The sequence below is a fragment of the Xenia sp. Carnegie-2017 genome, unplaced genomic scaffold (genome assembly GCF_021976095.1).
Source record: "Xenia sp. Carnegie-2017 unplaced genomic scaffold, XeniaSp_v1 HiC_scaffold_16, whole genome shotgun sequence".
NCBI classification, from domain to species: domain Eukaryota; kingdom Metazoa; phylum Cnidaria; class Anthozoa; order Malacalcyonacea; family Xeniidae; genus Xenia; species Xenia sp. Carnegie-2017.
In genome coordinates this window covers 12,936,503-12,960,711 of record NW_025813469.1, presented here as the reverse complement: position 1 = coordinate 12,960,711, position 24,209 = coordinate 12,936,503, and the positions used below count along the sequence as shown (strand labels likewise).

Sequence of the window (24,209 nt, the reverse complement as noted above, 5' to 3'; positions counted from 1 at the left end):
CTTCGAGTAAAGTGTACAAAACTGGACTATATGGAAGAACCACTTTGCGTCACATTTCTTGTATTATTCTCCTAAGTAAGATACAAACGATGTTTGCGAAACTTGTATTTGTATGATATCTCGAGCAGAGTATTGAGTTATCAAGTTTTATGTATTGTCAGTAGTTAAGACGGACAAAACGGAATCATACGTGCAAAAGAAACGATGTCAATACTCATTGAAAATCAAATTGTTTGTCCAATCTTGACGTAGAGATAAATGATATTGATTTGATTGACTGCTCGTAATGCACGTAATCTAGTTTTTTGCAGTATTACATTACTTATATAAAACACAACTACGCATCGTTCTTTGCTTTCAACTTCCGTATTGATCAAACATCGACTGCAAATTTCAACGTATCTTTTTAGTTTTAATTGTAGAAATAAACAAATAATTTTGTTTGTTTTTAAATTAATTTTGACACTAAATCATAAAGAACAAGACATATGACATATATGAAATGGCTTGTAGTCCTAATGTTTATGAAAGTGGATATGAAGAATCGAGAATTAAGACTGCTGTTGATGAAAATTTTTACTGTTCAATTTGTCTGAATGTAATGAAAGATGCCAGAATGTGCCATAATCAACACAATTTTTGTCGTAAATGTATTGAAGAACATCTACGAGTTAATCCACAAAGATGTCCTCAATGTCAAGATGATTTAACTGTAGCTACCCTTCATCCAGCGCGTTTTATAAATAACGTGATTTCAAAGTTAAAGATCAACTGCGACTACGCCAGTCGTGGTTGTCCTGAATTTATAAATGTCGAATATCTTGAAAGACATGTTCAAAATTGTGACTTTGCTCCAGTGTTGTGTTCTAATGAACGTTGTGGTCTGGAAATAAACAAACGAGACAAGATTAAACATGAAACTGAATTATGTGAATACAGAAAGATTGCTTCTCACGACTTTCGAGAGATTAGCGAAATGTTTCAACGAAGTTTTGAAAACAAAATGGAAATGCAAATGAGCAACTTAAGCAGGAAAATAGACGAAAAATTTATTGAAGTAAAAGAATCAGTAAAAACATTGACATCTCAGTATAAAAAAATGATGAAATCTAGAAGAGAAGTAGAAAATGTTCAACAAAATCTTGCTATAGTGACCAAAGAAAAGATGGAATCGAGGAAAGAAATAAAAGATGTTCAACAAAATCTTTCTGCAGTGATCAAAGAAATGATGGAATTAAAGAAAGAAATGAAAGATAATCAACAAAATCTTGCTACTTTGACCAACGAAATGAAAGAAATTAAAACCGTGATATTTCAAATGTTGGAAAAGATGAATATAAATGAACCACATGTTCAAACATTGACATCACCAGTTGAAATGGTGATGAACTCTGTAAAAGGTGATATTTTCATTGCTGGAAGTTACTCACGTGATTCCTCAAAGAGTGTTGAAATATTTTTATGGATGGAGGAGAAATGGTTTGAGATTGCATCAATGGAAAATGAACACTGTGCTGCTTCATCATTTGTTTATAATGATAATTTATTTGTTGTAGGAGGATTTCGCTGCAAATCAATGGAGACATTGAATATAAAACAGTCACCTTTGACATGGAGGAAATTTTCCACAGAGCTTCCTTATGGGTGTTGTGGTCATCAAACTGTTGTTTGTAAACAACAAATCCTTCTCATTGGAGGATACATCTTTGGAAAAGGACAATCAGATTTGATCACTGAAATAAACATTACTGGTAAAACATCTCATGTTGTTAAAGAGTTGTGTCATATGCCTGAACCACGTAGGGGCCATGGAGCTCTTGTTGTTGATGACAAAGTTCTTATTTTTGGAGGATATGGAAAACATACGAAAGTTTTATCCAGTGTTTTGGAATTTGATCCAAGGACTCTTACATTTAAAAAAATGCCTCCATTACCTCATCCATTGACTGAAATGGCAACAGTTCAATGGAGAGATCAAGTTGTTCTTCTTGGAGGTTGTGATGATGAAAGAGAAAAATTGAACAGTGTTATCATGTATGACATCAAAACAGGTAAGATTACAGTCTTACCATCCACGTTGGAAAAGAGGTGCGGGTGTTGTGCAGTTATAACAGGTGATACAATTGTTGTCATGGGAGGAAAGAACGAAAAAGAAAAGTTTCTTAATTCAGTGGAGTATTTTCAAATGGAAAGCAGTTCTTCATGGGAATATCTACCTTCAATGAACAAGCCACGATATGCGTTAATGGCCGAAGTTTTACCTTTTGGACAAAAGCATGTATAAGCCAGAAAACGTTCATCAAACGTTATAACTTACTAAAAATTCTTGTAGCTTACACTGGATGATAAATATGTAAAGTTAAATGTGTCAACCTTTAAAGCTTGGTGAAAAATTATTTCTCCACTAATTCACTCTAATGATATATATACTGTAGATTGCAAGTTGTGTCATAAAATACTATATACAGCACACGTCTAGCTCAAATTTGCTCACCGATTAAGAATTAAATATTTACATGTTATTTATATAAATGGTATTTTTCAAATACATTACATGGCTTTGCTTACATCATTATTAAATTATGCGTTGAATTTGTTTTGACTATTACCATGAAATATAGAAAAGCAATTTGCTAAGAGACTATTTACATGGAGGTATGGTAACCCCAGCAGAAGGGTTATCCTAGAAAGTAAGTCACCCTACGTAAATATGTTTTATAAGTAGCGTTCACACATGCGTGCTAGGGGCACCCTAGTGGTAGGGTTACCTTAATAACACCAACATTCAATCACTTCTTAAGACTACATCAAACTGGATATCAATTTTCCTTAATACTGCCATTATTATTATACGTAGCAAAATTTAAGACGTGACATACTTTATATGCATGGTAAAATTACAAGAAAGAGGAAACTGCACCATTAACTGTTTGTGTACTGTGTATTGACCACCTACGACGAGTATACTCGTATGAAAGCACGTGATAAATTTCTTGCTAATTACTAGCTAAAATGACATAAATATGACAAATTGTTATTGCAGATTCTGATTAAAAATTTTGCCACCTTTAAAGTTTCCTCTCAGACAATAAAATAACGAGGATGTCTGAGAACGTCATCATCAAGCTTGTAGCCTGGTTTTTGTACGTCCAAAAAAGTACATTTTGGCTTTCATTTTTTTGTTTTTCGTTTTGGCTACATTTGATCTTTTTCATTTCAATGGACTGTAATTTTCCTGTCATTTAAACCATTATAAGATGGTGGTACAGTCACAATGATTTGTGCTACACAGTGAAATTTAATATTCCTCGGAAAAAACGATTATAATGCACAATTATACCAACAAAATGTCCCTCAGTTTAAGAAGATAATATTTTAATAATAAACAGTTATTAGATGAGGTTGAGCATGATATCTAGAACTATTTAGACCGAGGTCAATGTCATCTGCCGAAGCAAAGCTGAAGGCGGATAACGTTCACAGAGGTATGAATAATTGTTGATATCATTCGAAAAACGAATTGAATAATTGTTTTATCATTCATCTCAACAAACTGAAATATTATTTACACTCATCAATGTAAAACATTTCCAAACCTGCCCTTATTTGTAATTGTCAAACGGTTTTTTCGAGTTCTTCTTGTTTAAATATGCTGTAAATATGTTCGAAACCAGCTTCGTCGCTTTTTTAGTGTTTTCCGCATCAATTTTGTTCAAAATCTTTCGCTTATTGTTTTTAGAAACTGTGGTAAACATCACTTTATTTGATTTTTTTCAAATTCGGCTTTTAATGGCGTCAGTCAATAATTGTAGAAACTAATTTTTGTAGATTTGACGTCATACATACAGATACCAAGAATTAGAACATAGCCAAAGTCACTCGGCCAATCAGCGTCCAGTATTTTGATGTTCTATATTGTACAGTGTCTAAAACTTCTGAAGTGATGTAAGTTTTAAAGCCCAAGAAAAATACGGAGATGGAGTGAAAACAATGGAATACAATTAAAGCTCAATGGTATTCACTAAATCTCATTTGTATTCCCTATATAGAGAATACTAACAAGATATTGTTTTTTTATTGTTCACTTCTTTATTAGTATCCTCTAAATAGAAAATACTAATGAGGTTAAAGGATACTAATGACTGTCGTAACTCCACATTACATTTTATCTCTGAATAACTAACAAGGTGATGAAATTTAACGCGTTTCTAACGCATCTCGATGATGTCAATATATTCATGTAAATATATGCGGCCATGGAGCTGTTGTTGTTGATGATAAAGTTCTTATTTTTGGAGGAAAGGGAAAAGATTGCAAACCTTTGTCCAGTGTTTTGGAATTTGGTCCAAGGACTCTTACATTTAAGGAAATGCCTCCATTACCTCATCCATTGTATAATATGGCAACAGTTCAATGGAGAGATTAAGTTGTTCTTCTTGGAGGTTATGATAATAACAGTGTTATCATGTATGACATCAAAACAGGTAAGATTACAGTCTTACCATCCATGTTGTAAAAGAGAGAATGGTGTTGTGCAGTTATAACAAGTGATACAATTGTTGTCATGGGAGGTAAGAATTTTAAAAGAGAATGTCTTAAATCAGTGGAGTGTTTTAAAATGGGAAGTAGTTCTTCATGGACATATCTTCCTTCAACGAATGAGCCACGATATGAGCAACGTGGGTCCATTGCTGAAGTTTTACCTATTGGACAAAAGTATGTATAAGCAAGAAAACGCTCGTCAAACGTTAAAACTTACTAAAAATTCTGGTAGCTTACACTGGATGATAAATATGTAAATTTAAATGTGTAAACCTTTAAAGCTTGTTGAGAAATTAGTTCTCCACTGCTTCACTTTAATGATATATAAACTGTATATTGCAAGTTTTATCATAAAATACTATATACAGCACACGTCTATCACAAACTTTGCTCATCGATTAAGAATTTTATATTTACATGTTATTTATATAAATGGTATTTTTCAAATATATTACATGGCTTTGCTTACATCATTATTGAATTATGCGTTGAATTTATTTCGACTATTTCCCATGAAATATATAAAAGCAATTTGCTTAGTGACTATTTACATGGAGGTACGGTAACCCCAGCAGAAGGGTTATCCTAGAAAGCGAGTCACCCTACATACTTGGAGCACCTAATGGTAGGCTTACCCTAATAGTACCAACATTCAATCACTTCTTAAGACTACACCAAACTGGATATCAATTTTCCTTAATACTGCCATTATTATTATACGCAACAAAATTTAAAACGTGACATACTTTATATGCATGGTAAAATTACAAGAATGGGGAAACTGCACCATTAGCTGTTGGTGTGCTGTACTTTGACCACCTACGACGAGTATACTCGTACGAAAGCACGTGATAAGTTTCTTGCTATTTACTGGCTAAAATGACGTATATATGACAAATTATTATTGTCATACGGCCGAGGTCAATGTCATCTTCCGAAGCAAAGCTGGGGACGGATAACGTTGACAGAGGTATGAAAAATTGTTGATATCATGCGAAAAACGAATTGAATAATTGTTTTATCATTCATCTCAACAAACTGAAATATTATTTACACTCATCAATGTAAAACATTTCGAAACCTGCCCTTATTTGTAATTGTCAAACAGTTTTGTCGAGTTCTTCTTGTTTAAATTTTTTTCATATTCAGCCTTTAATGGCGCCAGTCAATAATTGTAGAAACTATTTTTCGTAGATATGGCGTCATATACCTACAGATATCGAGAATTAGAACATAGCCAAAGTCACTCGGCCAATCAGCGTCCAGTATTTTGTTGTTACATATTGCATAGTGTCTAAAATTCATGAAGTGATGTAAGCTTTAAAGCCAAAAGAAAATGCGGAGATGGAGTGGAAACAATGGAATAAAATTAAAGCTCAATGGTATTCATTAAATCTCATTTGTATTCCCTATATAGAGAATACTAACAAGATATTGTTTTTTTATTGTTCACTTCTTTATTAGTATCTTCAAAATAAAAATACTAATGAGGTTAAAGGATACTAATGACTGTCGTAACTCCACATTACATTTCATCTCTGAATAACTAACAAGTTGATGAAATTTAACGCGTTTCTAACGCATCTCGATGATGTAAATATATTCATGTTAAAACTAAAATAACTCTTACGAAAAAATTGGAAAAACTAATAATTGCTCACAAAGTTAAAAGCAAACACATGTGTATTACATAAAATGAAACAACATACATGTTTTCCCATGTTCAATAACTTTTAAAGTACGTCGTGTATTTGTCGTACTAACACATGCTTCTTTCTTCATATCTACGTCAGTGGCGTGGTGGCAGGGGGGCCCAGGGGGCCAAGGCCCCCCCAGCTGTTGATTTTTGGGGGCGCAGAAATGAATTTGAGTCACGAAGTTTTAAATTTGGGATAGAAAAATGAATTGAAGCAGAACAGTTATTTCCACAGTTATAATATACAGTAAATGAAGTTAACTTTGGGGAAAAAGGAAAACTGATCAAAATGAAACCTTGTAAGGGGGTTCGTTTTACAGTCAATTAAGGAATAAAGTAATTGAGGAGCATTCTTGATGTTTCTTATGTGGCCACAACGCCTGACTTGTCAATTGTCAAAATGACTGTAGATAACATACAGGGCCAAATTTAATGTCCTTTTAAGGGGCGCAACAAGGCCTAAAAATGTATAGTTTTTTGCCTATTTTAATTAATTTTGTAAGCTTTCTTCCACAGACAGGAATCGTAACTGGCATTGCATCTTATTATTAATCAAAGCTTAATAATATTTCTTTGTGGGTAGCCTGCTCACAGGCTAACCACAATATTATACTAAAAAATGTCCAGATGTCCAGGTGCACGGACGGCAATTCACGAATTGACACGACTACATGACGATGATGCGTTACGGAAAGTATTCGAAAGTATAAAATTAAGGAAATTCGTAAAATTTTACTGGCAATAGTCGAAATAAACATCTCAAAATATCATGCAGGTATACTAAAGGTTAGTATTAATACTGAACATCAATCATCTACAATTCAAGACCTCCCGTAGGATGAAAAATAAAAATATAATTGCATAAAATTCTGTTGTGAAGATTTTCCATTGAAGCGGGAAAAAAGTTAATTTTTTGTTAAAATTTTTGTTAAAATACTTAGCCGGTTTATTGAGTCATTGACTGAAGCCTGCCTCTCAAACAGACGTCTGACTTGTTTCAGTCGTTTAAGTCAGTCGTCCATAGAGCGCGAGGTAATAAACTAATAACACGCGTTGTTCGTAAATATTTATAGAACGTGTTTAATTTAACAGGTTGTGAGCTATACCAATCCAATGTCCCCTAGCTTATAACTTTCGAGAGGTTTTGAACTAAAACCTGCCTTTACATGGAACACATCTCAAATACTCGTTGAAAACAATCATCAGCTGAAAACTAAAGATACTTGTATAAGAATACAGCATCTTAAATTCAGTACCATAAGTTATCCCTTCTGGCTTTGGACATGCATTGTTCTAAGACGGTGCCCGAGTGAATGAAATTTCATCTAATGGGAGGGTTTCTCAATCCCATAGAGCACACATGATCCTGCTCTACCCTTACTAATTTGCAGATAGTTGACCAAATCACTAGCAGTTAGTCATCTAAAATATTTCAAAAATTCAAATTCCATGTAGGTTGGTATGAAGAAATATCTAGTACTTATATGCTCCAATGATTAGGTACGGTGTCTACAATTTTAGAATTCCCGTGTGTATGAGAGTCTTTGTACTTCTGTCATACAACGGTGGTCTTTTATCAAACATTATAAAATAAACACAATGAAACGCGTGCGCTGATTGGTCTAAAGCTGTGTTTGCATTAGCATGTGCAAAACACATCTGAGTTCAACCAATCAAATCAATCATAACGTTCAACCAGTCAAAGAGAATTTGCCAATCGATCATGAATACATTTTAGAGGAAAAATTAAAATGTTCGTCTGTTTCGCATTATTGTTATTTTATAAAAAAAATAAAAGATATTTTCCGTGTTTGCACTGGCTTATGCAAACCTCGGAGATGTTTGTGAGAGCTCTCGAGCATGTGCAACACTCGATCTTTGGTCTCGGGCTTGCACTGATCTGCTCTCAAGTTCTCCAAAGGTCTCCTCGGTTTGCATAAGCCTGTGCAAGCACAGTAAACATCTTTTATTTCTTAAATGAAACACATTTCATACTAGGACTCAAAAAGGCAGGCACTAAAATAAAATCACTTACCTTACCACCTGTTAATAGTATGATGCCCTTCGGAGCATTGTTGACCGATGGCGCAACATCATTGGTCAGCGGTGATCCAGTCATGGGTATCATTCTAAATAGGAACGGATAATGAAAATGAGTAATGTGGATAAAGGACGTGGTGAGGGTGACTGGGGGATTACAGTAATGATGGTATGGGATAAAAAATGATGGTGAGGGTTAATGTGTGATAAAGATGATGGTGGTGAGGGTGATTGTAACTATGTGAGTTTTGATAAGAACAAGACTTTACGTAATATAAATAACAAACCTCTCCCCTGGTTTTGGAGCTCTCATACTTTTAACACGAACAATTCACGAGAGAAGTTTTTGTAAAGTTTCATAGCGAAATAACGACACAGATTGTAGTAGAAGTTTTGCAGGCTCATATTTCAAAATCTATAAATAAAACTTTTTATTTGATCCATATGTACGTTCTCTGATATTACGATATTTACAAAAAGTATGAAGAAGAATTTTTGCAATTGGGAGATCAAGAACAAGTATGCGCGGGTTATGGGGTGACTGGAGAGCAGGCTTTAAAATGATGGTTAACAACAACTGATAATTATCCTACCTGAGCTATTGATTTTACAAGAGAGATTTAACAATGGCATTCTAAAAGTAAAAAAATAAAACTCTGTGTTTTATAAACAAATAAAACAATACTTCTTAGCAATGAACGGTTATATATTTTGGAAAACAGTTCTGGTCAATTCACGAAATTTTTTTGGTGGGAGAATTGTGTCAAATTATTTTGATCAATTTACATGGTGCCGTAACTCGTGTTACTCATTCTTTATCAAATATAAAATTATCAATATACGTACGTAAGATAGTGACTTTCTCCCTCCTTCAGCGTCCGCCACCCTTAAAGACAAAACATCACATATGGTTGTTGAAAAACACAAATTATAACAGTTCATCCTAACCTTGACTTAACAGACATGTTGTCAGTCACTGATCCTTATGCTTGAAGCTCTGTTATGTACGCTGTCACCTAGCAACAAACAAAATCACGAAAAGGTGGTGAAGGGATTGTGGAAAAGTGAAGTCTGTCATGCTTTGGAAACTTTGTATCGAAGACTCGTCTCCGATATTTCATCAACGCTAAATAATTTGAGAGTGTCAAAAGATCAACACATCGTACGTAGTCTTTGTTAAAAATACAAGTTCTCGGGGACAGTAAAGTGTTTTACAAGTATTAAAACAAATTTCACTCTCATGAACAAATTCTCTGTACGTCAGAGAACAAATCAATGAGCTCGTTCCAATGTGTCACATTCACAGACTTAAAGGATCGTCTACGTACGTACGCACCTGCGCAGTAATGGCTCAATCAACATTTCCTGAGTTGTCTATAAAAAAAACAAAATTCTATCATAGGAAGAGTAACTGATACCAGAAGAGGTCCATCTACAAGTGTCCCCCAAAAACGGAACGCACATAAATTAATTATGTATTCGCTGAAATTGCCATGCAAAATAATGTAATTAGCTGTTTTCACGAAGACGACGGAAAGGCCAGCGAGGGCCTTATATTACTTAGTATTGAAGGTATTGGTTGAGTTACAATGTGAAGATTACTTTGCAATTTTTTTAGCCTTCAATCATAAAATTCTATGATAAAAGTCTAAAAGGTATACACCTCTGAAAATCTGCCAGGAACCACAAGTTACATAGAACAAGGAGATTATTGTCTCAATGAAATTCTTTTTACAAATATGTGATGATATAAATGTTAAATATATACATAATATGTTATCTGTTTTCATTCTATATTTTAGTCACCTATTAGTTAATTATTTTGAAGGTAGTGACACAGGTGCCCCAAGTTTATAGAGACATCAATGGTGTAACAGAATTTCTCAAAAACAGCAAGATTTGCAAATGTTATCACATATCAGGTGAGAGGCTACAACTTGGTCCAAGAGTTCTTCGGAAAGGCGTACGGCACGGAAGTGCCCATCACGGACGAGGACTACTGCAACAACTGGTTTATGTTATTAAATCAATCTCAATCTGGACCCTGTCACAGACAACGCTAAATCGCGAGGCAATCTCACAGTCGATTATCAGTTCACGGCAGTGGCGGACAGTCCTATTGCGCTCCCCTCCGACGCTACCACGTCAATGAAAGTGAACCTTCTGTGCCTCGATCAGTATTTGTATACGATGTCGAAAGAGAAAGGCATCAGCTGGAGTGTAGTTTGAGTTATTACCAATTTGAAGTGTGGAGTTTTTGTCGTTATTGCAGGTTCAAGCAACATGGAAGGTGGTGATCTGAAAACGTCCAACCGTCGTTCTCGCGGGGGTGACCTCGCGACGACAAGCCTCCAATATGGCGGGTTTCTTCCCCTCCTACGCATGTTAGGCCTGGGGAACGGTGAGTCGCCGTCGGAGCTGCAAAAAGCGATGAGCGACCCGCTGATGGACAACGTCGTTGACAGTATCTTCGGCGCGGGTATTCTTAACGGCAACATGTCTCCCCCTTAGACGACAGGTGGAATATGTGCGTGGAATATGTGTCATCTTGCGAGCAGACGACGGGTGGGTGGTGCAAAAATATCGAGGGCTGGAAAGACTCGCAAGACGACAGTAACAGTTCAAAGAACATGCGCAGCGCCAAGGTTGACAACAAGACGGAAGACGGGGTTGTCGAATCGCGCAGCGCAAACTTCGAGCAATCTCGCTGATCACGAGCCGAGCGCTTCAAGATGGCAACTGCTTAGCATTTATCGAGCGCGCATCCTTGTGTCAAAAAGGGCGTAAATTATTGTTTTTATGTCTTGGATGGCGAAAAGGGTGACATTCTTTTCTCTTTTTACACACACCAATGTTTGAATGTTAATTAGTAAGAACATATAATACTGGATAAAGCTCATAAAATTGATGGAATCTTTCGAAATATAGTGGAAATTTTGGGGTGATATTTTACGAAAAATTGGCCAGCTGATATGTGCAGAAATTTTTGGTAGAAGTGCTTTCAAAACACAGGAAATTGCGTTTCCGAGCTTGTAAAATTCAAAATTTTCCACCACCCCCCTAGCGGTCTCGCGCCTTTGGCGCTAGAGTGCATCAGTCACGCAAAATGCTGGATCCGCTCCTGAACTAAGCTATGGGCACATTGTATGCACAAAACAATTTACAAAGGGAATGATATTTATTCATGTGGGATATTCACAATGAATTATATACGAACACTGCCAACAAGTTTATTGACATGTATTGATAGAGGCAATCACTATCACATAATTTTGTTAGCTGTTTACACACGTTTGATATGTAGTAGGGCCATTGTTATGTGACTTTTGTTTTACCATTAAATATACTAGCTTCATGTTTAAATATTTTACTAATTCATGTTCAAGTTTTATTGCATATAAACTTCGTCTTTACTTTGTACATGTCATGATGCCGTTTACAATTGCAACAAATTAGCGAATAAATAACAATAAAGCCTCGTAGTTTCTCGATCACAAAAATAAACTACTTTGTTTCGTTATTTTATAACCTTTGTGTTTTAATACGATACAAAACAGTGAATGGTTTTACAGAGCTACATTTAGGTACATTTTCAATGGTAGTATTATATCAATAAATTTGACCTCAGTTTAATGACATGTTTATTTACATCTTTCCGAACTTTTAAAGCTCATTTGGACAGTGCTTTCCCGCATTATTTTAAGACTGAATATTTATCGAAGAATTTATCGTTACTCACTTCAAAAGGTTAGGCCAATTGTAATTCGGACGGTATTTTGTTTACTTCGACTATTCAAACGTCTCGTAATAATATTTCTTAGCTCATACATATTAACGCAACCCAGCAACATATCAAAAATTATACAAACGAAACTTTGGAGCCTCTGCTAACCAAATACAATTATTTGTCATCTTACCGAGTGTTTGAGATTGGGATAAATACGCATACTTTTACGGATTAATATAATGCTTTCGACAGTAGCTGGCGAGTTTATCGGTACTGTGGTGCAGCCAGTATTGCAGAATATACTTTGTCTTGTGGTATTATCGTAGTTCGTAAGCATTCTGATGAAACATAATCGTAAATTTTAAAAAACTTTGGTGCATTGTCCCAAAATTCCATTACTTATAGCAATTTAGTAATACTGAATAGCTAATGCGGTTAATTGTTATGCTTGAGGAGTAGGCTACCTGTGGATTTTCCAATTTACGACACTAAAAAAAACACAGACGAATTTAGAACCCCGCATACCCTACGGGTGCCCGGAGTAATGGAAAGCTTTGGAAAGATTTCTTTTTCTGGGCACTCATTGCCATCTTTATTATTTCTTTTTTCATTACGGATTGAACAAACAGTAAATACAAGTTTATTTCTTTACTTTTATAATGAAAAAAATTTGGGAAATAGCCTAGATGACTTAGTTCACTTCCCATGGAGAGTAAAATTTACTCAAGCTATGAATCCTACAATTTAAACAAATATCAAGTCTAGTATGAAGAATATGTAGACGCTGGTAAATTCTCCAATTTAACTTCAGTGCAAACTAGCTACGGTTTTGCTGTGCACAGACTTTTTTGTAAGTAAATCTTTACTCGCATTGGAGAATTTTTTTTCGAACTAAATTGGAAAGGCAAGTGCACCAGCCATTTTATAAGTAATTAACTAAAAGCGGAGACACCAAAAACATTACAAGTTCCTTTCAACGCAAGCTTCCAGCATAACATTCTTTCTCTTTTTTCTACAGTTTCTCCAAAAGATCAAAAGTTTTTTGTCCAACAGTCCATAGACAATGGGATTAACGGCGTGTGTAGTAAAAATTCTAAGCAGTACAGCAATGTCGTAAAATAATGACGATGAATAATAACTGTTCATTTGAACAAAGAACGCAATGGCGACATCAATATTTCCAATTGCAAAGAAGATGACTGTTAGAAGACAAATATAAAATATTTTGCGATTTCGGTAATATCTTTGTTCGTAGAACGAAGACTTCAGCTCATGTAAAATTGGAAAATTTTTTTTTTGGTTATAAAGTACTCGACCAATTCTATAATAAATCGCTGCATTAACTGTAGTGACTAGAATGCAACCTAATACAACAACATTATGTTGAATTTTTACAATGACAAAATAATGATCATAGTCAACACAAGAGGGAATAAACAATGCGCAGACAAATAAAAACGATGCAAGGTAAGCCATGGTACAACTAATTTTTAATCTTCGTTTACTGATGGGATGCTTGAAAGGATATGCTGTGGCGCGATAATAACGTAGAAATGCTATAATCAACATCAAAAAGGCTCCTGCTTCAGCAAACATGTAACCCGTTTTAACAAATAAGCAAAACGTTTCATCAGACGAAACGCCTGTCATTAAAAGTTTCGTCATTAATTGCACAGAATGTTGAATCAGCCAAATAAGGTCGCAAATGGCAAGATGTAGAACAACAAAGTAGTAGTTGCTTGTCAAAAGACGTCGTCGTTGTAATATCGAGATGATGACAAGAGAGTTACCAATGATGCCAATTATAGCAACTGGAAAAGTAAGGTCAACAATGAGTGGATGTCTTTTATTTGCCATGTTGCACTGTTTTCTATCTGTTTCTGTTAGAAGTTAACAAATGGCAGTATATGACTTTTTTGCAACTTTATATAGAAGCGTCACACAAAGTTGAAAATGCAAACTTAAGCAGATGAGAAAGCAGGTGTTTGTTCAGTCAAATGTAAACAAATTTCGTAAAGACGCAAAACAAACGAAAAATAAACGAAACAAAAAAATTTACAAATGTGATTCGAAGGAAAAACACTTGAAAAACAGTTTAACTATCCAGACAATACAATTTGAAACGATTATTTTTTATGGACGAAAATTAGAAAAGTGAAAGCCAACCGGTAAAAAACAGCAAGGACAAGAAAAAAAGCAAGCTTCATTTCCGGTCAAATAATGCCATATAATAAACCTTTTAATAACCTCGCTTTCTCGGTCTTTTCTGAGAAATATCGGACCTCTGTCTTTTGTGCAAACCTCGCCCTATGGGCTCGGTCTGTACGAAAAAACTTCGGTCCGATATTTCTCCTTAAAGAACTCGCACTCGGTTATTAAGAGCTTAATAATTGCTCTGAGTAATAAAGTTTGGACACAGCGCATATAATTGCGAAGAAGACCAAGATGTCGAAGGGTGCTGTGCAACGAAACGCAGGCTCCGGGAATCAGGATCTTCTTTTACCAATCAACATCTAAGAGACTGGGTGCTACCTTTTTGAAAGAGGAACTGTTAAGGAATTTTTTCTTTAAATACAGATAGGGTTGCGGTTATTCAGATTGCATGACTTGGAAAGAAACTATGTAAATTAAAACCATTGAAAAGAACAGATTTACGTACAGCTATTTTATGTGTATGTCCTGGTAGGTGTAGTATGTACTCATAATTTCCTGAAGACCCACAAGCTTAGTTCCTAATGAATGGAGTGCTGTGAAGTTTGCCCGAAGCAATAAGTATAAATACATGTAAATAATTAGAGAGTTTTTGAGTGAGAGTTGTGAGTATGTTCAATAAAATTGTCGAAAGATACAGTCTCCAGAGTGTTATTGAACCAGCAACTGGAAAGCGGAGAGGGGTTTTCCAACAAGAACAATACATTGAGAACTCATCTTTACGTTAAAGAAATGCTACTAACATCAGGTCAACAGTGCATACAACACTAGAGAAATCAATGGCCGTTTTTATGCTTAAGACAGTTAATATCATGCGTCTAAAGACGGACGACTTAAGACGGATTTCTTTGGTGCGTGGCTTAAACTTGTCGGAAGGATAAAAACGGTCATAAGACGAGTCGAACCGTTTTCATTCTTGACAGTTGACATAACTGGACGTATCATCTGTCCTGATGTCTATTAACAGTTCTAAGCATAAAAACGGCCAATGAGTATATTAACATCTAAAAGGAGACGATGGAAGAACATTGTCTTGATCTCGGCTTTTACCTCGGTAAACACGAGTGTACACATAAATCTGACATGCTTATATTTGTCTGTTCAAGATAAGCTTGTAGAGGAGTTAAGACATGCGTTGATCGCTGATCAAGACGTATTGGAGCAAAAGCAGTTCGTTTTGGACGAGAAGGAGATAGAAATACTCGCAAAGGACGAAGCTATTGCTCGACTGGAAACGGAAAATGCTGACTTGATCAAAAAATATGAATTAATCCTAGCTGATTCCAATGATCAAATAACCTTTTTTAAACAAAAAAGTATGACCCAACGTGATTGTATGTCAGGGTTTGTACAAAACTTGAATGTCGTTGAGTTTAAGTCGAAATTTAATTTCGCCTTTCCTCTTTTACAAAAATATGATTGATATACTTTGAGATATTTCTCGACTGTTATTGGTTGATTGTAGTGCAGTTTATCTGTAATTGTAACGTTGAAAAGCTGTAATTGCAACGTGAAAGTGTAATTGCACAGTGGAAAATATATTTGCCCTGTAAATACTGTAACCTGATTGGCTAAAAACCACTGAAAGCCAATATGTCTTAAAGTTGTTATTATTTATAAGTAGTAGTATAGTTACCCGTGCAATTACGGCTAAACATGCACTTTAGAGTTTTTAATGACTGAAACTAGCGCTCGTCCTTCGAACTCGAAACTACTACTACCTATACTAATTGCTACATGAATACAGGAATTACGAAGAATCAAATCGAAAATATACTCTTGACATTACATTTTGTGCTTCAAAAAATTGCTGATTACGCGTGCAATGCAAATGCTGGTACTCTTTTCTTTTGTTGTATTTAAATGTGCATTTGCTGTGGAGTACAACAGCTATCCCCCCACCCCCCATCCCTATCCGCAATTTATGACATTGTTCTCTCCGGGCACGATTCTTATCATATTAAAGAGTGGCATTTACAAATCAACAAATTCATTTGATTCAGAAGATGAAATGAAACAGAATTACGTCAAGCTTGAACGCTTCCTGGATGAACTGACTGTCGAAAAGAACGCGCTTCTTAAAAAAATCAGCGATAAGGAAAACGATATAAACAAAGAACGAATAACATCGCTCAATGATGAACTTAAAAAATAATGTGACCGAATTGCTGGACTTGAGAAACAAGAAATGCAGCTACAGCTGAAAGATGCAAAGATTTGCGAACTAACAATGGAGCTTGACCTACAGCAAAGTGAGTTTTAACGAGGGCCATAAGGCTAATTTTATTATTTACGTAATTCTTTACTCGTATTAAAGGTGAAAGCGGTAAATTTTTTATTTTGATACTAGCTCATCGAGAGTTCTTTGTCAAAGAATTCAAGACTTGCTTCCTGGTGAAGCTGTTGTTGTTCAAAACATGACCATGTCGTTTAATTCTCGACTAGGCGAGATCACAACCCTTAAAGGTCGCTGCAACATGGATACAGTAGCCATGACTGAAGTGAAGCAAGTTTTGAAGGAGCAAGAAGATCACATCGGACAGTTAGAGGCGTGTAATGGCGATCTAAGGCTTGGCCGCAATGATGTCGACATGCGTTTGAAGGGCGTTTTCGAAGAACTCGAGGAATCACAGAAAAATCTCCAGGGACTTGAAAATGAGATAGCTCATAATGCTGAAGTCTTGAAGGAGAAAACGGAAATGTTGGAAGAGCACAAGACACTTATTCAAAACTTTAGCAGAAAGCATGAGGCGAAAGAAGAGGTTAGTAAATTGTACGTTTAGATTTTCTCTATTCTGTGCGATGTTTTATTCATGCAGCATACGCACAAGATTGTCAAAACTCTTTGTTCTTGTTATTTTTATTTATAACTGTGCTTATTGCAGTTTGAAAGTGAGGACACATTTATGCTTATCCTTATGTCACCAGTGAGGGCCAGGCTTTAACACTTTTAGTTGCATTGTCGCAGATCTGCAGCGATCGCCAGAGACGTAACTAGAACGTTGATTGGGGGGGGGGTGCATAATCATTTATTCCGTTGTGCCCTACTGATGAAACTAAATTGAATTTCAAAAGAAATCAGTCGGGCGAAACTGACTATAAGAATATTTACCCCCCACCCCATTTAACGTTCTAGTTACACCTCTGGCAATCGCGAAAGCAGATGAGAAAAGTCGCCGCGATGTACCACGATATCACGAATTTGATAAATGTTATCCATTAAAAGCGTTTCTGTATTTGTATCGTATAAGTTACTTGATTCTGAAGATGACTACCGCTAAGGTTATCAAAGCGTCAGTCAACATCAACACCAATAGTCCTTCTCAGGACTCTGCTAACTTGGACGATCTACACCCGCAAAGAAGTAATGAGTTAGACGTGGTTGTCTATTTATTCACGAGGTTTTAATTGTTTGCTTTTGTGTTCTCGCCCATAAAAATCGTTAAAAACACTCCTGATCGTGTTGCTGTTTTCGTGTTTTTGCGTCCTTAACCTTAAAAATCTTATATGTTTGAGGCTCCGTCACATAATATTTGCTGGAAAGCGGAAAATTTCATCAGCGGTTATTCATCTCATTAGTCAAAATACGCACCGTTAACGAGCTCATGTTCATAATCATCTTTGTGCATTTCACAAATGAGTATTTATTTTGAATAATCAGACAGCTATCAAAACCTTTTTACTGTACATACTGCATAGAGTCCTTCAAGCGTTAGAGTTACGTCATCAAAGCATTCGAATTACGTAACTAGAAACGTGAATTAATGAACGTTCTTGAGTTGAAAAAATTTAATTCGATTAATTTTGTGTTCATCATGCAGACGTGATACAAGATTTGAAGATGAAATTCGCAGATTTTGAAGACGAGACCAAAGAACTTAAAATGCAGTTAAAAAAATCTGTCACTGCTGTTGACGACTCGGTGGCGAAATGTCTTCATCTGCAACGAGAGACGGAGAAAGAGCTTGAAGAAAAATACCGTCTGCAAATCGACGAAGGAAATGCAAGAATCGCCGAGCTGAATAATGAAGTTGCCAAACAGTCTAAGATAATTTCCAAACTGAACAAAGAAAATTACAAACTAAATAAGTGTTTAAGAGAATGCGAAGGTATAATCCAAAAACATATTGTGTTTTAGCATATTGTAGGGCAACGTCAAGAGTTTAAGCGATTTCGTTTGGTCGAGGACGGAGGCACGGAATGTTCACCCCAAAAAAACAGCACTAGCTGTTTTAATAATGATGTAATAATGTTTTAATGTTTTGGTAATTTTGACATGGGTATGACTTGAAATATTAAAACAAAAACCATCATCTTTGAATTTACAGAGCAAAAAATGTTGTCTAAGTTTTTTGTATTTTTTATCTATTTTAGAAGGAATGCTCAAACGAAGGTGGAAAAACTTACGCGATGGCATGATGCGTTGCTTAAAAAGATAAGTGATGGACAAAAGTCTGGGGCGGGTGCTATAAAGATACCCACATGCAAATTCTTCGAGCAATTGCTGTTTTTACGTGATTTTGTTTCCAATCGTGAAACAGAAAGCAACATAAACTTAACCCCAATGAATATTCCAAACAATCAGATGCACGAACAAAAAACTGAATCTGTTACACAGAAATCAGTGAGGTTCACAACATACAAATATGACAGCCCAAAAGAATTTTGTAAACGGAAACTGGATGTAGATCAGTTTGACAAAAAGCAGCCTTATGAGCGATCAAAGAAACATTTTGATCGGCAACAAAAGATTTACTTGTTGTTGGTTGATGCTTTCACAAAGTCAGAAGATGTGTCAACACAAAAGACTGAAGTGCGCAGTTCAAACCAATTGTTTTTTGACAGCATTGTGGATATATTAGACAAATTGCCTCCTAAGAGCAACCGAATGGCAAGGGTTGAAATTCAAAACATTCTTCTGAAGTATGAATTTGATGATGAACATTAGAACTCTTGCATGCATTTTTCGTAATTGCTCATGTTTATTTTATATTGATATTTCTTTCAAATTTTATTGTGAAATATGTTGATGTGTTGTTTGAAGACAATTTAGGAGGAAGGGCAACAGATAACAAAGTTCTTTCAAATGTTTTGGAGTTTAATCCAAGAACTCTTAAATGTAATGAAATGCCTCCATTATCTCATGCATTGTTAGAAATGGCAACAGTTCAATGGAGAGATCAAGTTGTTCTTCTTAAAGGTTATGATGGAAGAGAAGCATTGAACAATTTATTCAAGCATGACAAGAAGACAGGTCAGATTACAGTCTTACCATTCATGTTGGAAAAAAGACTTGGGTGTTGTGCTGTTGTTCTAGATGATAGAATAGTTGTCATGGAAGGTGTTAATGATGAGGGTGAATTTATTAAATCAGTGGAGTGTTTGAAAATGGGAAGTAATTCTTCATTGACATATCTTCCTTCAATGAAAAAACCACGATCCCAAGCGGTTGCTAAAGTTTTACCATTTGGATCAAAATATGTTTGATCAAGAAGATGCTTACCTAATCGTTGATTTTAAATGAAATAACTTTTAAAAAAAATATTTTAGAAAAAGTTGGATGGTAAAGGTGTAAAGTTAAATATGTAAACCTTTAAGACTTATGTAACCATTGATTATAATAATAAGCTATTTGAGAGTGCGATAATTTTTTATATCTAAAGTAGAGTTGTAGAGTTTGTAACTTTTACCAACTACAGGGTATATGAATTTAAACTCATTTTAGAATCGAACTTTCCGACAGAACGATAGGACGAAACGGCGAATCTTCTCAAGAACTGTAATTGGTGAATATCACTTCCGGGTTGATGTTCCTTATGCAACATGTGTTTGTGATTTGCAACAAGTCACTGGCAAACAACAGTTATAATTAGATAGCAGATGGTGCGATATAGCCCATATTCAGAAAATTTTGAGATTCAGTACCATCCACACCGGCCTTATCATGCAGTAATCATAAAAACTCGAAAGAATGAAACGTTCTTTCTGCTTTAAATTTTTCTTCCCAGAGCACTGTGACCAGAAAATATGAAAATGCGTCTCAACTAGACTGAATGCAAACACGGTCTCGAACAAGATGTATCAAGTTTCTTGTATTACTCGAAACAATATCAATGCAATACTGACTTTTTCATGATGCTGCACCTATTGCAAGTATTTATGATTAATCTTTGCGCACACAGGCTCCCTGTGTACTTCATTTTATTCATTGCACAAAGTTTCATGTTGTTTGTCATTGCATGGGCTCACCTAACACCATACATGTATGTAGTTAATGTGATCTGAATTTTAGCTGGGGTCGGAAATATTATTATAAGTAAAACGATGCATGGTAGTGAGGTAACTTAGTGATCAAATGTACTCGAAAGCCGAGGGAGATTTTAAAGTAAAAGTCACGAGGCTTGTAGTGCCAAGGGACTTTAGCTAACCTACAGGACTTTTGAGTGCATTTAATCACTAAGTAATCTAAGTATCATGGTCTTACTTTGTAATACTATGATTGCCAAAACGTTCCAGTGCTTCACACACTGTCAAAGATGTTGTAAATTACTGATTTTTGTGAATACTTTGAGATGATTTTTGGGAATTTTTGTAATACAACCAGTAACAGACGATGTGCAAGGTCGTATTACTTGTAATGTAAAATTATAAATATGACCTTGGGTCATATCACGCAATTATGACCAATAATGCATTTAAGAATCGTAAAAAAGTACGCAGTATTTTTAAATATTCATCTAACCAAAGTTCTTCAAGTAAAGTCTACAGAACTGGACTGTATGGAAGAGCCACTCATCGTCACATTTCTTGTATTATTCTCCCAAGCAAGATATAAATGATGTTTGCGAAACTGGCATTTTTGTATGATATATCGAGCCGAGTATTGAGCTATCAAGTTTTATGTATCAGTAGTTAAGACAGACAAAACGGGATCGTACGTGCAAAAGAAACGATGCCAATACTCATTGAAAATCAAATTGTTTATCCAATCCTCACGTAGAGATAAATAATAGTGATTTGATTGACCGCTCGTAATGAACGTAATCTAGTTTTTTGCAGTATTAAATTACTTACATAAAACAGAACTACGCATTGTTATTTGCTTTCAACTTTCGTATTGATCAAACATCGACTGCAAATTTCAACGTATCTTTTTGGTTTTAATTGTAGAAATATACAAATAATCTCGTCTGTTCTTGGATTAATTTTGACACTAAATCATAAAGAAGACGTATGAAATGGCTTGTCGTCCTAATGTTTATGAAAGTGGATATGAAGAATCAAGATTTAAGACTGTTGTTGATGAAAATTTTTACTGTTCAATTTGTTTGAATGTCATGAAAGATGCCAGAATGTGCCATAATCAACACTGTTTTTGTCGTGACTGTATTGAAAAACATCTACGAGTTAATGCACAAAGATGTCCTCAATGTCAAGTTGTTTTAACTGTAGCTACGCTTCATCCAGCGCGTGTTATAAATAATATGATTTCAAAGTTAAAGATTAAGTGCGACTACGCCAGTCGTGGTTGTCCTGAATTTATAAATGTCGACGATCTTCAAAGGCATGTTGAAAATTGTGGCTTTGCTCCAGTGTTGTGTTCCAATGAACGTTGTGGTCTGGAAATAAACAAACGAGACAAGATTAAACATGAAACTGAGTTATGTGAATATAGAAAGATTGCTTCTCACTACTTTGAAGAGATTAAAGAAATGTTTCAAAGAAGTTTTGAAGACAAAATGGAAATACAAATGAGCAACTTAAGCAGGAAAATAGACAAAGATAGAGAAACAATCAATAGAAAAATTAATCAAAAATTTATTCAAGTAAAAGAATCAGTGAAACCATTGACATCTCAGTATATAAAAATACAGAAAGAATTGTTGGAGTCAAGTAAAGAAATAAAAAATGTTCAACAAAATCTTTCTGTAGTGACCAAAGAAATGATGGAATCAAGGAAAGAAATAAAAGATGTTCAACAAAATCTTTCTGTAGTGACCAAAGAAATGAAAGAAATTAAAACCATGATGTTTCAAATGTTGGAAAAGATGAATATAAATGAACAACATGTTCAAACATTGACATCATCAATTGAAATGGTGACAAATTCAGTAAAGGGTGATATTTTGATTGCTGGAGGTTGTGGCAAGTTTTTCTTCTTAAATAGGGTTGAAATATTTTCATGGAAAGAAGAGAAATGGTTTAAGACTGCATCAATGGAAAAAGTACACAGTTGTGCTTCATCATTTATTTATAATAATAATTTATTTGTTGTTGGAGGACTTCACTGCAAGTCAATAGAGACATTAAACCTAAATCAGTTACCTTTAACATGGAAGACATTTCTTAATTTTGAAGAGCTTCCTTATGAATGTTGTGGTCATCAAACTGTCGTTCATAAACAAAAAATCCTTCACATTGGAGGAAGTATTTTTGGTAAAGGAGCAACTGATCTGATCAGTGAAATACAGATTACCAGTACAACATCTTGTGTTTTGAAAGAGTTGTGTCATATGCGTGAGCCCCGATATGGCCATGGAGCTGTTGTTGTTGATGAGAAAATTTTTATTTTAGGAGGATATAGAAAATGTATGAAAGTTTTGTCCAGTGTTTTGGAGTTTGATCCAAGGACACTTACATTTAAGGATATGCCTCCATTACCTCATCCATTGACTGACATGGCAACAGTTCAATGGAGAGATCAAGTTGTTCTCCTTGGAGGTCGCGATAATGAAGAGAAATATTGAGCAGTGTTATCATGTATGACAGCAAAACAGGTAATATTACCGTTTTACCATCCATGTTAGAAAAGAGATTTGGGTGTTGTGCAGTTATAACAGGTGATACAATTGTTGTCATGGGAGGTCAGGATGATAAAGATAGAGATCTTAATTCAGTGGAGTGTTTTAAAATGGGAAGTAGTTCTTCATTTACATATCTTCCTTCAATGAATGAATCACGATATGTAGCTATTGCAGAAGTTTTACCTTTTGGACAAAAGTATGTATAACCAAGAAAACGTTCATCATACGTTATAATTTACAAAAAATTCTTGTAGCTTACACTGAATGATAAATATGTAAAGTTAAATGTGTAAACCTTTAAGCTTGTTGAGAAATTATTTCTCCACTCATTCACTCTAATGATATACTGTATATTGCAAGTTGCATCATAAAATACTATATACAGCACACGTCTATCACAAACTTTGCTCACCGATTAAGAATTATATATTTGCATGTTATTTATGTAAATGTATTTTTCAAATATATTACCTTGCTTTGCTTAAATCATAATTAAATTATGCGTTGAATTTGTTTCGACTATTTCCCATGAAATATACAAAAGTAATTTGCTTAGAGACTATTTACATGGAGGTACGGTAACCCCAGCAGAATGGTTATCCTAGAAAGCGAGTCACCCTACGTAAATATGTTTTATAAGTAGCGTTCACACATGCGCGCTTTGGGCACCCTAGTGGTAGGGTTACCCTAATAACACCTACATACAACACTTCTTAAGACTACACCAAGCTGTAGCGTTCACACATGCGCGCTAGGGCACCCTAGTGGTAGGTTTACCCTAATAACACCAACATTCAACCACTTCTTAAGACTACACCAAACTGTAGCGTTCACACATGCGCGCTAGGAGCACCCTAGTGGTGGGTTTATCCAAATAACACCAATATTCAATCACTTCTTAAAACTACACAAAAATGCCGCGTTCACAGATGCGCGCTAGGGGCACCCTAGTGGTAGGTTTACCACAATAACACCAGCATTCAATCACTTCTTAAGACTACACCAAACTGGATATCAATTTTCCTTAGTACTGCCATTATTATTATACGCAGCAAAATTTAAAACGTTACATACTTATATGCATGGTAAAATTACAAGAATGGGGAAACTGCACCATTAACTGTTGGTGTGCTGTGCTTTGACGACCTACGACGTGTATACTTGTACGAAAGCACGTGATAAGTTTCTT

The 24,209-nt window shown here is 35.2% G+C and overlaps 3 protein-coding genes across 4 annotated transcripts in view; 1 reads left to right on the top strand and 2 right to left on the bottom strand.

The window, feature by feature from the left end:
* Positions 1 to 24,209, bottom strand: part of LOC124436296 (phagosome assembly factor 1-like) — an 81,185-nt gene that overhangs the window by 3,689 nt on the left and 53,287 nt on the right. The window lies entirely within an intron of this gene.
* Positions 1 to 24,209, bottom strand: part of LOC124436300 (P2X purinoceptor 7-like) — an 85,847-nt gene that overhangs the window by 19,110 nt on the left and 42,528 nt on the right. The window lies entirely within an intron of this gene.
* On the top strand, positions 483 to 4,573 carry LOC124436294 (TNF receptor-associated factor 3-like). 2 transcript variants are annotated; one of them, XM_046986211.1, is made up of 2 exons: positions 483 to 2,041; positions 4,475 to 4,573. In XM_046986211.1, exons 1-2 carry the CDS (start codon positions 503 to 505, stop codon positions 4,514 to 4,516), a joined length of 1,581 nt encoding a protein of 526 aa, XP_046842167.1. In that variant the 5' UTR covers positions 483 to 502; the 3' UTR covers positions 4,517 to 4,573. The 2 variants fall into 2 exon arrangements, with proteins under 2 accessions (XP_046842167.1, XP_046842166.1); XM_046986210.1 differs by having other exon boundaries at positions 483 to 2,051; positions 4,485 to 4,573.

Excerpts from the sequence above, each read along its gene's own strand:
- LOC124436294 (XM_046986211.1), top strand. The coding sequence starts at position 503 with ATGGCTTGTAGTCCTAATGTTTATGAAAGTGGATATGAAGAATCGAGA. Across the intron at positions 2,042-4,474 it reads ACAGTGTTATCATGTATGAC|ATCAAAACAGGTAAGATTAC; the intron begins ATCAAAACAGGT and ends ATCATGTATGAC.